At 35.5% G+C, this 18402-nt stretch overlaps 1 protein-coding gene across 6 annotated transcripts in view; it reads right to left on the reverse strand.

Moving 5' to 3' along the window:
- BBS9 (Bardet-Biedl syndrome 9) overlaps window positions 1–18402 on the reverse strand; it is a 312936-nt gene that overhangs the window by 113162 nt on the left and 181372 nt on the right. For all 6 annotated transcript variants that reach the window (XR_010883441.1, XR_010883440.1, XM_067291268.1 and 3 more), the window contains one exon: window positions 8530–8625. Coding sequence is in view for 4 of the 6 variants with exons in the window: in XM_067291268.1 (XP_067147369.1) it covers window positions 8530–8625 (96 nt within the window). In the remaining 2 variants the exon portion in view is untranslated. The remainder of the gene's footprint in view (window positions 1–8529; window positions 8626–18402) is intronic.

Consider the following 18402-nt stretch of genomic DNA (forward strand, 5'->3'; position numbering starts at 1 on the left):
GTGTCAAGGGCCATGAACAACTGCCCAGGGTTCAATAATATACATGGCAGCCACTAAACCCTTCTTGGCTGGAAAAGCTCAGTGGGCATTCCAAAAACTTTTAGATGAGTTTCTCTGTCCCCTCCCCCCCCCTTTTTTTAACTACTACCTCATTAGAAACTACTACCTCATTAGAAACCAGAACAGCAGAAACCATTTTTAGATTTCTCAAATATTGCCAAGAATGGATAGGACCTTTTCATTAACATCTAATACAAATGCAAATAAATAATCATTAGCAGAAAGTGCTTTTTACAGACATACTTCTATATAATGTTGAGAAAGCAGCACAGATATCTGTGTATTATGTTACTAGCCAATAGAGATCTGACAAAAAAATGAAACCAGGAATAAGGAATACACTAAACCAACCAATGTATGAAATTCAAAGCTATCAATGTTCTGAACTAAATAGTGATTTTTTTTTTTAGTTAAACAAAAATCTCAGTACAAAACTTTGCTTGTAAGAACTGGAGTTCATCTCTGCCAGAAATAAAGTGCTGGACATATTTGCAGCGTGCACTTCAGATGCCAACATTTGAAGATCTGAAGGAGAAAATAACTGGTATGAGGAAACCAAAACAACAAGAGAAATCCCACAACCATTAGCAAGGAGAACAGAGCAATCATCAACCTTCTCTGTCCCAAAGCAACAGTAGACAGCAGAAAAGAGAGATCAGACTAGCTTCTGTGAGAAGCCCACCTTCTGCCCACCTTTATTGGTAGAGGAAGAGAGAATGAATGAATCCTAGCAACAGACAGTCATCTACTTCTCTTAAGCTCGTAGTTATGCAGAATGATTGCCAAGGAAGTATGAGAAACATCATCAAATTTAGTCACCTAAAAAACTTCCTGAGCCATCCCATGAGGTAAAGTGTAAAGTACCCCTTAGTTCTTTCTGTTTCATTGACAGTCACAAAACAGACTGGAATTAGTCAGATACTCGATAAGTATACTTTGCATGGTTTTTCTTTTTTTCTTTTGTTTTTAAACCTTTGAAAGGAAACATTTTGTAAAACACTGCCATGACCATTGGGATGGGGCAAACACACACAGAGATTGATCTTCATCTGCTGCAGAACTATGGATAGTATATGCTAGAATATGCTTGAATCTGCAAGTATTAGAACATAAATAGTACCTGTTAGGTTTTCATTTGTTATATTACATTTCACAGGTGATGTATATACAAGCTCCTGAGAAACTGCACTTCATTTGGTATTGACTTAATGAAGGAATTCTCACATTAATCTTTTAAGCTGTGCTGCTCTTTAGAAAAACAGACTCTATGGAAAAGAAAACCCCCATAAATCTCTTCAGCTCTCTCCACAAAAATAGGCTTTTTGTAGGCCAATGATTTTCTTTGCACCTTTTCTTGTGGAAACAATTAGCTTAGTAATTTTAAAGAATTAGGTGGGCCCAGCTGCAGGCTTCTGGTGGCTTTCCCTTTACATAAGAATGTCTATATAGAAAGAAACAAGTATCTAGTCTCATGGTACTACAATACATCAATACGATATACATAAGTGGACTACTGATAAGGTTAGGTCTTGAAGGAGCTTTCACTTACCTGCACTCATCACAGGTTTAGCATTTTAATACCTAATTTGTTTCTAAAAAAATCTTCATCAGCTCGAAGACGAAACATTGTGTTGCAACTCACTTGTCAAAATGCTTGAAACTGAACTCAAACTGTCAGAGACAAATTCATCCCTTCAAACTTCAGAACAGTCGCAGCAAGAACTAATTGGTCCTTTGGTGATTTTCAGAAATTAAACCTGAAAATCGGGCCTGTTCTTATTACTTTTTCACCATGAGTGTAGTAACCTAACTTCACACAAGATAAGTTCAAAACTGGCCCTGGACTGCTGAAAAGTCTACAATCCAAACAACACTGATTCATTCAACCGACTGTTTTGAAAGTTTACTAAAGGCAGGACATCCTTTTCCAGACAGCACGTACATTTTTCCAAAATGATCTTGACGTTAATTTATAAACTTCCATTTTATTTAATCTGATATACAATACAATTAGCATTAGCATTGATTTCTATCCTAGTTATACTGTCTAACCTGAAAAAATTAATTGCTTGGCTACATACATTGAAACTACCATTGCTGTAATTGGCAAGAACCTCAAAACCCCAGTGATTGCTAGTGTAGCAAACTTGATGCTAAATTACAATGACAGTAATTTAAGGCCACCTGTATCTTACTTGCATATGTAGAAAATTTAGTGTGGTTATAAGTCCTATAGATAATATAAGTCTGATCTAGAGCAAATAGAAATCTTTAGTAGACCGTCTCTTTTAGAGTTTTTACAGGATATTTAAACACCCTTCAAAATAAAGTCAAGGATGTTTCTCTTCACATTTGGGTAGATATAAGATAGCAGTAAGAAAGGCACAGTATAAAAATGAAAAGACTCATGTATAGCTGGCTCTTTTCCTTCAAGTTGTTTGTACCAAGTCAAATGGTTAAGAATATTTCTTTCTAAAATCAACTAAATGAAACTCTGTTGCAAAACTTCATTTCACATTACATCACTTCATGCAGAGCTGCTTTAGAGATGGCAATTTCACACAGCTGTGTGTTCATGTAAATCATAATTCATAAGAAAACTTAGCACATACCTAAATGTAAATGTCACTAGATTCATTAAAGAAAAATGGTTGCAAACTTCTTTACAGTTGGTTGCGTAACTAAGTATCTTGGTGGGCTGGAATCATGCAACGGTTCCTAAAATTGTCTAGGTACAATAGGGACTGCAGTCTTTGATTAGAAGGCTAAACTTGAAGGATCCTCTTAAATTGCACCCACAACATCTACATGAACAAAACAAAACAAAATGAAACTTGCAGGAAAAGTTGTGCAGTTGTATAATGTCTGGCTGCAATTTTGAAGGCTGTTTTGAAAATCTGCCTCTGAATGTCTTGTTTTACTAGAGTTTATAGCTCAACCTCACAATTATTTCTGTATAGTTGTCTGTGTGTTTAATACAAAGTAATAAGCCAGATACTTCAAATTAAAGAGAGAGTTAAAAATCTATTCCAGTACATATAAACTCTGAGATGGTTTTTGGTCTTAGATGCAATGAGTATTAAACTATGAAAGTATATTTATTCTACTAAATATAAGCATACTAGATGAGAACTTTGAAATTTAATCCTTAAGTCATCTAAATATTTGCATGACAGTAAAATACAAAGAATTTAACTAAAAACAGTGGCAGCACCGTAGCAAGTGCAAATGCCAAAGCTTTGGACAGAAATACGGTCTCATTCTATTACCTTCATTCAGGTTGAAAGTAATAGCTGCTCTTGTCAACCTTCTGTGAAATATTTGTATTTAAACAATAAATATAAATACTGGGCCATGCTGTTATGTCTCCTTTTGCTCTCTCGGGAATAGACAACGGTTATTCTGAACTATCACAGCAAAGTCAAGCAAATATTTCCCTCAAATATTTAAGACTTTGTATGTTTGTTTGAATAGATTATTTACAGGACAGATTATTTATTTTTGGTGAAAAGTTCTGGCAGGAAAATCAAGTCTTACAAGATATGAAAATTCTAACAGCTGCATGACATGAAATTTGACAAATCTGACTCCCAATGTTGTCACAACGTTGAGCTGAGTGAATAAGGAAACGAAAAAGGAAACTACACCATTGTTCCACAGAGAAACAAAAATACATTTTTCAGCCTAATTATTCTCTGATTTATATTAACTTTTCCTCTGTTTTTCTATCTACTTAGTGCAGTTACTCATGATTTACCAGAATAAAGGTGTCTCTACTCATAAAAGAGCAATCAGAGCCTTTCTTTCCGTTGAGCAGGAATATTGGTTAGAAAATACCGTTTAGGAAATTCTCTTTCATAAAGTACATGCAGCAGTGGCATACAAGGAATAAAGAGTATTAATTTTTAGGGCTGTATCCTGATAAACACAACTGTGCTTATTTCATCCTAAAGCTTACCATCTATCACAGTTCAATTGTTCAGACAAAAATTATTTAAGTGATTATTCACCTTATTCACTAGAGAGAGTCTCTAAAAAGCTGCCATTTACAAGAACTTCCCTATATTTATTTGTTACAAACCGCATTTCCAGCTCACTTTGTCAGAAATATTTAAGTGCAAGGGAGAACTTGAGAACTGAGATTCAAATAACTCCACTTAACTGTTACTTTACAGAATATATGAAAATTTTTCATTGAAACCAAGCAACTCAATCTTTCAAGCACACTCTGACTTCAGTAAGAAATTCGTAACTTTTAAGGAAGAAAATGGAAGACAGCAGGAATGGCATAACAAAGAAAGGAAATCCAGAGGACTTGCATGAAAGAGAGTCTACAACTCTTCATACAACTACATTTGCACTTGTGATTGCAGCAGAGGTCTGTACATCTGTATTAGCATTATAGTTGTAAGCTCAGGGAAAAAGTAACAATGTAGCGGCAGAGACTTCAAAGCAGATTCAGAACTTCAAATTATATTCAAACTTTCTACAAGGCTCATGCAGCCGACAATGGAATCTGTGCTGCTCTGTCCTCACTTTATCAAAACAGCAACATCAAAGTTAGCGGAATAGATTTATCATGTTATAATTACTCCTCCAAATGCAATGCAGACATACTCAATGCCTTGAGGGAGTAAGCGAGAAGAATAATTATCTTCCATTCACTTGGATATAGAACGTTCAAGGGAGCATTCTTGTACCCACTCAAAGCCACTGGCAAGAAGCAGCTCCTCCAATTGTAATATCATCACCCATTTGCAAACATCATGAACCTGATCCCATTCTTTGCTATGCTTTTGCCTGGTGCTATGGAATAACAATGCAACTGAATTTAAAAAAAAAAGTGTGAAGTATCTCAGCAATGCAAAGAAAACATCATACAACCATTAATTCACACTCCAAAAAGACTCAGTGACTGGATCATAATCACTCATCCCCTCCTAACACACACTCACAGTATGACTACTAGATTTCATTTTCTGCTGTCCTAAGTAATTATATCAACTAAATCTTCTGCCTCATTGGCATGTTTAGCAGCTGCTTGGAAAGTCTCAGTATAATATTTTGTATGAAAAAAACCCCTGCAAATCTGTAGCAGGATGCTACTGTACAGCATATTTCCTCATAGCACAGCATGGTCTTCCAGGTCTCCATCCCTCATTTCCCTCAGAGTTCTTTGAATAGCTCACACAAAACCTTTAAGGCAGCAACCTCTTTCCTAGGGTTTCCCAGGGTTTTATGAAATTCAAAAGAATTTTAAAAATTCTCAACCTGCACAAGGAGCATACTAGCCTACAATGCAGTGACTGGCACTCATCACTACACACTCTACACACTACATCTCATTAGCAAGAGATTAGCAAGCTCAGATATTTATTAGCAGCAAGAGTTCCATATCAATTAACTGTTGAGCATTTATTTTTAGTTTGGTAAATTCTATAGCCAGTGTTCAATGCCATGTTATCACAAGCAGACTGCTAGTAATACTTGTGTTAGCTAGTTTAAGATTAGCTGAACTTCGTCTATCACAGCAGTAATAGTGTAGACATACTCATAGGGAGCTCACTAAGTCCGGCACAGAATTCAAGAGTCCTCTTGCTCTTGAGGCTTCCTCCTAAGCACAATTTTTCTCCATGCTCCAACCTTCTTGATAGCACTTATCTTCAGCAGATTTATTTCCGTAAGAAATTTACCTATAATCAAGGGAGTTTGACTACAGCACCTCAGAGAGAACTCTTGCTTCTTCCTTTCTAAACGAGCAACTCCCACTGCCTCCTACTGAGACCTTTGTAAAGTTAAGCCGTATACTTTTTTTCAATAAGTCATTTAGTTCTGTTTTGTTTTTCTGCCTCTACAATTGCACTGTGGAGAACTGCTTGAGCTTTGTTCTAATCTAGCATGCCATATCAGTGGGAGAAATCAGAGTTTCCCATTACTTCTGATGCAGCAATATATGTGCTCCCACTGACACAACTTCATTACTCCTTTTTGCACTACACTCTGTATAACTATTAACAGACTTTAACCTGCACAAAATCCCTCTGCTAAGATTTTGTCTGGCACCAGATGGAGCAAGTACATAGCTACACTTCTCACTCAGTTTCAATGGATGGTAGTCCATTAGATTCAGATGAAGTTCTCTTGTGACCTACAGATTTCTTTGGACTATTCTGATTCGATCAGCTCATTCTGCTGTTTTCGTTTCCATTTTTCTGTATAAATACGAGCTGTTACTAGAGATGTTTCGTTTCAGATTACCTACACAGATAAACCAGTCATTGGGCCCATCCTCACACCAAGCTACCCTGTTTTTCCTCTTCAGTTTTGAGCTATTTGGCATTATAGCCTCTATTATTAAACTCTGTTTATAAACTGGAGGGTTTTTGTAAAGAACATTAAGAAGATTTTGCATGGCATATCAGTCCAGCTGATACAGACCTTATGAAAAACTCAAAAAAGATATGCAAGGCAAAACAAATGTTCTTTGAGGGCTCAACTCAATCATCATGGTCTTGCTCCAGCCTCTGGTGCCTGAGAAATAACTCAGGCCAAAAAAAATCATGTTCAGAAAAACATTGCAATGCTGTGATTTCATTCCTAGTGTCACCTTATGGTTTAAGTAGCTCCCTTGGCTCTGACACTTGTAGCAATTAGAATTTCCAGACAGCTCAGTGGCAGATATTCTAGGCTTTCTCTATATTGCAGCATTAATTGGCAGATGGCAGCCAATTCTTACCATGAATGAATTAAATTCACTGGTATAACACGCGGCTGTAAACCTAAAGACTAATTTTAAACTTTCAAAAATTTCATTCTGCCTTTTGTAGAAAGTTGCAAAGCATCAACAACAGCCAACTACGTGATGCACGTCTCAATTTTTATCATGGGCTAAGACTTACAGTAGGATATGCAGGTCCCCATGGTGCTATTTCTGGAGTTCATGAATATTTTGTACTGTTCTTCTAAACTTTTCCTCTTATGCTAGTCTTTACTGCAACCAGGTTATTTAAATGTAGAAGAACATTATCTACTGAAAAACGCTGAAACACAGTCTTTTTAAATTTCCACACCACCTGCTTGATCAGAAGAATGGAGCAGCAGACAAAGAAGAAGGACTGACTGCCATATGCTCTTGATTCATTGTTGTAGTCATCTGAAGTTGGAATTTTATCAGGATTGTATCTTACATCACACAGAGCTGATATCTCTTTCCATGACAAGGAGGGTACTTAATATACCCACATTGCAAAAGTTAAACTGTATGTATGTCAAAGCTGACAGCTTCCCTTCTTCTTATGACCTGAAGTCCATAGTGACTGCAGATAATTAGCAGTCTGAAAAAATCAGAGCCCTAGGCCTTCTGTAGATTTTCTGTGTTGTTTTTGTGAGCAGATATTCATTTTGGAGTTTAAAGTTACATTGTGGCATTACTATAAATTGCTGCATTATATATCTTTCTTCCCTGCCTATTATTAAAAATTCACTAAGGTAAATCCTGCTATTGCAATTAAATATATATTCCAAATCCACGACTGTCTGTGCAAAAGTTAGCTGGGCAAACAAGCAGTTGAATGCATTTTACACACATAACTAGCTGTTTTTTGCAGATGCATACACTATCTATCTATTTCTGACTATTGTTGACTGCAGCCTGTATGCTCTTTCTATTCTTCTTAAACTGACTTCAACACCATCTACAAAGAAAACATCTGTTTTAGTAACAACACTCAAATACATTTAAAATTTAGTATTACACAAAAATCATAACAACATAATAGACAATGAGGGGAAAGAAGGAGTGAAGGTGCAACTTAGTAAACAGAATGGGAAATAGTTGTAGTCATGGTCTGAGAGCTCTATTAAGCATGCACTTTATTAAACTGCAATGTACTACTTTACAGTACTGCTTTTAAAATATGTTAACACTATATCACAGTTCCTGGCAGCATGAAGTCTTTCCAGAAAATATGTCATCACTGTATATGGCATATTTTATAACCAGTATAATTTTGTTTTATTATATCCAATAATATTTTTCTGAAATTCTAGGAAGTCTTCCCACAAAAGATAAGTAATAACCATATTTTAAGCAACTGGCACTAAGTCTAGCCTCCCTAATGCAGGAAAAAAACAACTTTATTACACTAAAATGTCCTTAGCTTCATTCCCCCCTCTCTAAAGGAGTTTGGGATAAAATCTTCAAGTATCTCGTTCAAATATTAAGTAGCACAAAAACTTTCAACAATAAAGATTTTAATTCCATGGCTGATCTCTACACTTAACTATCCTTGCTAAAAGTAGCTGGAAAAACTCAGAATCCTAAACATTATGCTATTAAACCAAGAAAAATTGAAAATTATCCTAACAAAGCCAGAAATACATGTATCCTTTGTTTCATGTATCCACAAACATTCTGAAAAAAATGCCTTGTGCATCTTAAGTACAATAAAGTAATTTTGCTTCACTTACCAGGCTTGGATTTCTGCTTCGTGATGTACATATGATTGGTGCCTGGTACAATTGTTCCTTCCTCTAAGTCAGACTCTGGGATTGTAGTACAGCCACCTAGTTGAAATGGAAGAACTGTAATGTGGTGTTTATGTAACAATACAAGTCCATCAGTGCATAAATAAGGAAAAGAGATGATCAATTAACTGACATGAAATCCTGAAAATGTATAAAACTGAAAAAGTCTTTACTTAAAACTTGACAAAAACTTCTGTGAAGAATAATTGTAACTATTGTTTAGAATACTGATTATGCCTTAATGACTTCTCTCTACTACTTACGCTGGTTTAAAAAAAGTTGGAATGTATTAAACCTATAAAACATGTAAAACTGATTGTTGAATCAGTCCAATCAGTGCTGAATTTCCAAGATGGAAATAATTTGATCTGTGTTAAAGATCAGATTGCTGGGAGCTAGTTTTGTAATAAAAATAATTAAGTGTGAATGAAATAACTTTATAAAGTCAACAAAGCTTATGAAGACTGTTAGCTTGCCACAGAGAATGACATATGATGATATTTTTTGGATGGGCTATTAAATACCGTATTTTTATTAATTAGTGCTAGAGATATAGAAACTCAAGGACACTTTCACTGTCCAACTGCACACTGCATTGGCAGTGCTTTTATTCATCATAAGGGATCTTAGAATATATCAAATAACTGCTTCTTTGTACTTTGCAATATTACCCTCTGAGTAGCTCACGACAGAACACAACGATGCAAAGCTTTGTCTTCAAACATGTTTAAATGATTATTTATAAGAATTTGAAGAAAGGTACAATCGAGTACTACTATCACCAGAAGACAGCTGCAGTGGTTTGCAATGGAGTAGGATGATGTAAATTTGTTTCAAAACAGCTGTGATCAGCACTTCGGAGAAAGTGCGACTCTTCCACATCAAAAACGTGACCTTACAATGAGCGCATTGCTAGCAATACAGCACACAGGCTGAATGCTAAGCTTGCCACATTTGTGAGCTTTTCAGTGGATGGCAATATGAGTAGCTTTTGCCAGATCTACATGGATTTCAAAGAAAGGAGTAGCTTTGTAAAATACTAGCTTTTTAGCCCAGCTTGAATACCATGTTTTTCCTAATACATTTGTCAAATTATTCATATTTCTGCATCTTTTCTTTAAATATTCTCAGCAGCTCTCATTATAGCCTGAAACTTTGTTCAACAGTTTCAGATTAACACTTGATCAAAAACCCAATAAAGTGCATAAAAAGCTCTGTGCTCAACTGCGAGCAAATACTCACCTGCTTTCAAACCTTTTTAAACATTTTGTTGGTCCAAGACCTAAGTTTACCTCTCATTCTCTAGTCCTCCCAGGATTACCACTAGCAAGCAAACAAATCCTTTTACCTGTTTATTGTCTTCTGAAGTGATGTGTTTCTAAACTGTACGTCAACTCCCAATGGAAGAGAACACAGACTTTTCTACTTTATGTCATAATTGTTCTGTTATGAAAAGAAACGTTCTATTCCAGGCCCGATGACTTGGGTACCCAATTTGCAGCAACACAGGCTATTCTCTTCTTAGAAATTAAAAGAATAAAACTTTTGTTAAAAATAAAAGATATTGACCCAACAATATTGTACAGCATGTTGCGTTCCCAAGTAGGAAAGCTGCATTTTCTTCAGCGGTTTTGGAAACAAGACAATGCACAATGTGCTACAATGACGTACCACATCGTTCTAGCTGGTGTAAAGCACGGCAGCTCCAGGGAACACTGTGGAAATGGTCATTTATTTCTATCAGCTGAAGAACTAATACAGCATTTTTTGTTTCTAAGGAAGAGAGAAGACATAAACTACTCTAATTCCAGACACACCCTGTCAGCCAATTTAAGATACATCATGGATTCATGTTTGACTTAGAGAAGCAAATCTGTTCAGTCAGAAAGGAAGGTTAGGAGTAAATGTGTCAACAATGTACAGACTAATATGATCCATTGCAATTTCAGATATTTAGGGTAACCACTATGAAAGTGGATAATTAGAAGAATGTCTTCCTGTTAAAATACTAGAACACGGGGGTAATCCCTGACACTGTAAATGTACCTACACTCTGAATGAAAACAAACACTAGTAAATTAATATTTCTGTTCCCACTTGCAAATTGTGACTAAAATGTAAACTATGAGATTTGATGAAATGGAAACCACTGCTTTAGAATTCAATTTAAATATTTGTCATTCTTATTCCTCAGATAAAATCTATCCTATTAAACAGAAACCTGTAAACATAGGATACATTAAGGTTTCTCACACAAAAGAACTACTAAGAATGGTATCATATTTTAAAAGGTTTTATAATATTTGATATTATTATGAGGGAAAATTCACTTAGTCCATTAACATCTGTTGAATTTCTGCATGCAAATAAAAGAACTTTTACAAGATTCACCCTGAAACCTGAAATTCCTAACTTATGTAGCCTTGAGAACTACTGGCTTTTCATGCTGATAGTAACTGAATAAGAGTTAGAAAAGGTCTATTTGCCCTTAGGTATACCACACCACTTTCTGAAAGGAAGCAAGATTTCCTGCTCTCAAATTTGATGTCAGAGATTTGTTAAGATTTACTTGTCAACTGATATTGTCAAAATGTACCAAAACTAAAAGCAAAATTAACTTTTTCCATAACACTATTTTCCTGATATTGAGAACTGAAATTTTACCAGTGACAGACTATTTTACATATAAAGAAAGCACAGACAGAATATACGGAGCAATACTATCAGCACCATTTTCAACATTATGAGTAGTAATTACTTCTTAATTCTGTAAAGATGCTAACACTAATAATTTGTCCACCTGAATTGTTTTTAAACACTATTGTTCCATAAATGCATTCAATGTGCTGAGAGCCCAATTCTCAGTGGGGCTGGATTTCACCAGGACCGTTGCTCCAATAACTATTTCAATGAACCACCAGACAAGAAAGCAATATAACAGTGATAATTTTACTGGTTTTAGGAAATGAGGCATGTATGATCAAGGTCTTTGTGACCATGCTTTTTCTGTCCTCCTCTTCCAATACCAATATTTTTTTCTAACTGCAGTTAGAATCTGCTGGACTACGTTCCTTATTTGTCCACATGTTTAGAGCAAGGTAGGATGACTCTGGACCCCCATATCTACGTATCAACCTGCACAAAGAAATACAAGGGATATCTGCTGCTACTACTGAAATCAATGGCAAATTGCACTTTCATACGTCAATGGATACAGTAACCCATCCTCATGATAAAGATGGATAGCACTGGCAAGTGCTATGAGTCCCCAAAGGAAAGAAGGAGCAGTGGATACAAGGGAACTGTCATGTTCTGGAGAAAGAATGTGAAGAACTAGAACATTCACTGAAGATATAGTAATCCTTCACTTGAGTCAAATGGGAAATGGGTAAGGCACAAATATGCACCTGCGAATACAACATTTAAACCACATTATTTAACCAGGATATTACAATTCAAAAACATTTTATAATTCAGAAAGACTAGACTGAAAAGAACTCATTCCTTTTAGAACTCTAAATTATTTTCAACTTCATGCTGCCAGGGTTCTACTGAGAGCATTTATTTTGAGTTTTCTGGTTGAGGACTAATAGAATTTTAAGTGAGAATTCTCTCTGAATACTTGTATATCTCTGTCTCCATTTCAAAAGGTATCTACTGAATGTCCATTTTAGCAAGCATTTAAAATTTTTATCCATCTGGAGTCCCAAGAAAATCACAATGGCATAATCATTCACATTCATTGATAATTATTTACGTGAATGGTACAAAGCAGGAAAAGTGAAATATTTAAGGGGAAAAAAAAGGGGGGGGGGGAAGAGGCAGGAATAGTACATAAATCTACAGACTGGAAATGATCCAGGTTGAAAAGTTCTCCAGATGTCAGTCTGTAAACAGTGCTTCATAAAATGAATTACACCAATAATTGTTGGCAGGAATAACATCTAGAATATGTTATTACATTTGACTGACTCTTCCCCCTTTTTCTGTGTAGCTAAAATTCTTGTCTGACATCACAGGTCTTTTATCAGTTATGATAAATCCAAGCAGCAAGCTGCAGTCAGCAAAACTGTTTGATAGGGTACAACATGCACAAAACTACACTCAAGCTAATTGTGAACTTTGTTCACCAAAGGAAATGAGACTTCTCTTGCTTATTTTCACTACGTCTGTTTTTGCAACACATTTAGCTCTTAAGCTGGAAAAAGACACCCACACCCAAAGGAAACATAAACACACAATACATACTTAAATGTAAAGCACTGACAGTTTTCCTACAGGTTCCTATCACCATGTTTTTACACATGTTTTAATATGACTCTAAAAATTGAAAAACAGGAAAACAAAAGTAGTATACATCTAAAGAATAAAGGCACTTTCAGGAAAAGACTATTTTGGTTTCCTCTTTCTCTTCCAGTCAATCACAACCTAAACTACTCAAAAGTTTCCATTTTCCTCCTGAAACTAGCTCTCTCACAAGAGTCTTTACAGAAAGAAGAAAAAAAAAAAAAGTTTCATGAGCAGGCAGCAAGATGGTCAAGATGTGAGCAGGAAGCTCTCTAAAAAGCAGTTTTTTCATCTATGAGCATACCATTATATGATGGAGATAATCTAAACAGCAGAATTATTTCACAGAGAATTTCAAAACTATAGACAAATGCATATGCAGCTGTTTTTTCATACTGTCTGTAATGTTTAAGAAAGTGTATACTAAAAATGCAGTCTAAGGCATTAGAGACTGTTCATTCTAAAACAGAGTTTTAGACAAAACAATTACTTCTTACTGAGTCTGCTAGCAACATTTAATAAAGTCCTATGAATTTTATTGAAATCTGCTCAGCAAAAAGTAGCTTGCCTGCTTAAGTAAACACTGCACACAGCCTTTGTGGCTAGATAGTGCTAGTGCTGCTTCCCAGAACAGAGAGAACAGCGAGATCTACAGAAGAAAACACTACAGATTTGGGAGTCTAATGAGGTCCAGGCAAGATTGATTCACAGACTGGAAGTACACTGGAGTCCTGCATTTGAATAACCATATGCTGGAAATGTAAGCATATTCCCACTGCAAAATGTAAGAAGAGAGAGAAGGTGGGGAGACAGAGAGAGAGCGAAGGGAGAGAAGTGGCATAGCACATAGCATGTTCATTTGTGTGGCTACAACTGGGTAGTCACAAAACTGTTTTTGTTCAGTAAGCCAGGTTTGACATAACCAGATTCAATCTGACGGAAAATATTTCTGTATGACATTCCATTAGAACAATAAACTCAATGAAAAAAATCACACTGACTACACATACAGTCCAAAGGCATTGTAGGTCACCAAAAATTATTTTCAGTACAAGGGAGCACACAGGAACATACCAGGCTGTTGTTCTGCTTTATCCTCATTATGCTGAAATGTTTCTTAATGAAACTATCAGCTCATAATTTCCCTAGTTTGTCCTGCAATAAATTGCAACTATCAAGAGCTACACAAAGATAATTTGCACCAATTGTGTGGCTTCTGCTGATCTTGCAGCATGTTCAAATATTTTGAATGTGCCTGAATTTGTAAAATCTTGAGTTAGGAAGTCCGGGGTACTTTGACAGTACAATCTCTTTATGAGAGCAGCTATGCCATTTAAATTGTCAAATTGTCTTGGCCGTTCTTCCAGGATGAGGTTCAGTGCATGTGGTATGCAAGTCATAGGAATGGCATTGGGAAACACATTGCTAAGAACAGATCAAACAGCTGTTTTTATTAAAGAAACATTATTGGACATTTAGCCAAGAACACAATCAAAATGAACATTCAGTAGGACCCTTACCAAAGCAGGACTGAGAAGAGAATAACAGTAAACTATATAAGGCCATTCAACATTTACCAAAAGTCATTTCTTACTCACTATGAACAGCGGATGAATAATGACAGTTGTGCTTCAACCACATAAATCTACTGTTTCATCCAACAACACATTCACCTGGTGAGCTCGGACTGGTTGAAAAATGTGCTCTTTGTGTTCTGAAGTGTGTTGGGAGGGGCAATTATTACTCAGTTGTGTAGTGCTTGGAGGACTTCCATCTCCCTTTATGTAACAGGATAAAAAAAATTGGTTTCTAACAAGGGCTTTTCAAGGGGAATAGCAACCGTTGACAAACACCAGAACAATACAAATCATTGTAATTTTTTGGAAGTACACTGTCTAATGTAACACCTGGTGCTTTTTGATTGGGATTCATGCCCTCTTCCCCTTCTATTCACTGTCTCTCTAACTGCAGTTGCATTTAGCATAGCTATACAGGATTTTCTTTCAAATGCTTAAATACTGCAGTAGCAGAAGTTACAGAATACACTGTCATCAAGATATTTTCAAGACAGCTTTCTTCCTTCAGTAATGTAAGCTCAACTTGATATCCTTTTTGGGAGCTAGAGGAGGAATGTGCAAGGATTTTGTTGTTATTGGTTTTGTTTTACACACATAAATTCATTTTGTGCATGTATATATCCATATATATATGTGAAATATATAATGCATTGCATCAAAGATGTTTTCAAGTAACACATTTTTTCAATGCCATTGAGACTGTATTTATTGTATTGTTTCAGTAGTGCACGGTAGTAAGGCAGGTGGATCTTCAGAAATTATTTAAGTTACATCTAAAAATTAAATAGGTGATGTTCCCTTTGGCAAAGATGCATGCATGCAGACACATACATGCACACTATATATACGTATATGCATGTATACATACACACACAGAAATTTGGGACTTACTGGTGAAAAAAGAGTATGTCCTTATTCCCTGGAGAGAAAATTTGGAGACAGTAGATATTTGTGGTTTGTTCACAATTTTGTAACTTATGAGTGTTTCCAAGTGTTCTGCGGTACATTTGCACCTCAGACCTTCAAAATGAGTATTCCTTCATTAGTTTGGAGGCACAGATAACTGTGGCAAAGTAATATTAACAAGCTGTTAATGACGAGAGGAAGCTCAGAAATAGGGGTTATTAAAATCAGGACTTTTGTCTCAGCTATGAATATGAAAGAAGTGATAAGGAAATTTGCCACTCAGGGACTTGCTATGCAGTCTCTTTTGGATACTTGAGACAGCCTTGGAACAGTAGTCAGACAGATACATAATGAAAGGCTTATTCCTTATCCAGGTAGGAAAGAGAACGAAATCAAAGAAAAAGCATTTGAGATGCATGGTAATATGTGACTCTGGGCAACCAAAAAGAGGAACGAAAACTACCGACATCAGATGCAAAGTCAGATATACTGTGGATAACAGAAGACAGTGGAATAGTAATTGGGACCCAAATGCAGATACTGAAAGATATATGCTGTTCAGAAAGGCAAAATTAAAAATGGTACAGTAATACTTCATAGCAGTAATGTGATGGGCCATTGAAAGAGTAGTACCAAAACTGGTTAATTTGGAAAAAGATTAAAAAGTGGTTTACTGAAAGTAGTGTCAAACTTTAGCTATAGACCACCGGGATCAGATTTCAATACCAACTGCAGTTATTTTAATAGAAAAGATATGAAAGTCAAAGAAATGATCAGGAAAATAAAATAAAAATAAAATAAAAATAGTCCCAGTGTGATTGTGATGACCATGAAAAAGGTAAATGCAATTCTGAAATCCATCTGGGTTGAACATGACAACGATGAGACATCTGGAATGCTGTGTTCAGTTCTGGTTACCATGTCCATGAAAGATTAAATAAATCTGAAACAAATGCAGTTAAAGATTACTAAGATGATACAGAAACAACCTACCTTAAGGATAAGAGAGTAAAGGATCACTCTTTCTAAGCCAAGGGGACTGGAAATAGAATGGGCTCATCTTTATCAATAACACAATTAGGACAGAAATCTTTCATGTCACATAAAATAAAGAACACTCTTGAAACAAGAAGGAACTGATCATAAATTAATTTTGAGTTGAAACTAGAAGGTTTCTGACTCACCAGAAGAGCAAGAGTCTTAAAGAGCCCCCAGATTGAACTAGTGGAGGTAAACAACTCCATTGTTGTTTTAATTTAATGGGATTAAATTACACCATTCTAATACAGAACTTCAGTGTTTCTGAATCAGGAATTTCTTTTCTGTCCTTTGCCTTTTTTCCCTCCAAATGAAAGATGTAAGGGAGACAGGACAAAATAGATACAGATTTATCTATTAGTATTTCATAATTTTCCAATTATCTATTATCTAATAATCACTAGTTATCTAATCATTAGAATACTAATTAATGAGTATTCTCTATTTATCTAATAATATTCTCCTGGAGAATTCAAAGAGAACATGAGATGCATCATAAAAGAAAGACTATTTGCTTACTTTAATTAATTGTAGCAAATAATCAATTAGTTCTCAATGGAAAATAAAAAATGTAAAGATTCTGGGACCAAGGTATCATCAAAATCTTTTGCTGAAAGCAGCAGAGATACTGTGAAATACTTAAGAACTGCAGTTCTGACAATTCTGCATCCCTAAAGTATTTGGTAAGCAAACTTCATGTATTTATATTTGGATGGACATCTAACCATAAAATACAAAAATGCCACAGGCAGAAATTCAGTACAAATAATCAGATATTATATTTGTAAGAGGCTAAAGAACTAGCCTCTGTTCTGTATCTCCAGATACTACTTGGAAATAATCAAACACATTAATGAAATAAACAGGGATACAAGCTCTCCAAATGTCATCCAGAGAAACTCAGTGAACATATATCTAGTGAATTTCTACATTAAACAACTTTTAGATCCTTTGGGTACCCATGGAGAAGTCTAGGAAATCAAAGCATTGTTAAGAGAGAAAGAAAATCCTCCCTTTTATCATGCAAAAGTTCCCTTCCACACCTGAAATACAACCCCTGCTCACAAACTTGCTTTTCTGTTGCATATATTGAAGACAGCATTGCGTTTTTGTATATGGTAACTTTCTACTTTCTCATCAATTGTACTAGGAGCTAAGAACTAATCAAATGGTAATTATGAATTGTCTTTGCTCCAATATTGCAATGTCACTTACATGACTTATATTTACCTCAATTCCCTTAGTATTTAATACTTTATTTACTATCTACTCCACTGATCAAATTAATCCAAATGTTATCTCATGTTAGGTCAACTCTTCACGATGCTAAAATCTGTGCGACTGATTTTAGGAGGAAAAGAACAGGATGGTTCCTGGCACCATCGTACTGAGACAGAACCTGAGTACTTTTCTGCTGTGCAAAAAGCCTGCAGCAAACATTATTTTGGCAGGTCTAAGAATAACTGAAAGTTAAAAAGGCCATGACCATCAATACACAAGTTTCATATTTCTGAAACAAAAAGGCACCTTTGGTTCCTTTTAGTATCATTCAATTAATCTAGCTTATTTGGAGGAAATAAGCTTATTTGGAGCACAGAACTGCATATAATACTTTAAAACTACATTTTCTCCTGCAGACACAGAGATTTCTCTTTCATTAGAAAAACTTCTTCCTACCCAGCAAATTTTACTCTAGAAAGTGGATAGAATTTCATGATTTCCAATATCACCACACATCTGTGTGCAAATCACATGCAACTTTTCTAACACCAATGGTGTTTAAATGTTATGAGAATGATAAAACTTAAAAATAAAATTGATATGTCTTTACTGAAGTTATTTTGGCTATTTCTTCTTGCTTAAGAATGAAGGACTTAACAATTCACAAAAGCAAATGTTTTGTATAATACTGTCCTAAAAACCAAGTATCTACAGATACGAGAAACTGTGCTCCCAAAAATCTCTAACCACTTGGGAAAACCTTGGCACTGAGCTTTTCAGACAGGAG

This window comes from Apteryx mantelli, chromosome 2, assembly GCF_036417845.1.
Source record: "Apteryx mantelli isolate bAptMan1 chromosome 2, bAptMan1.hap1, whole genome shotgun sequence".
In the NCBI taxonomy this organism is placed as follows: domain Eukaryota; kingdom Metazoa; phylum Chordata; class Aves; order Apterygiformes; family Apterygidae; genus Apteryx; species Apteryx mantelli.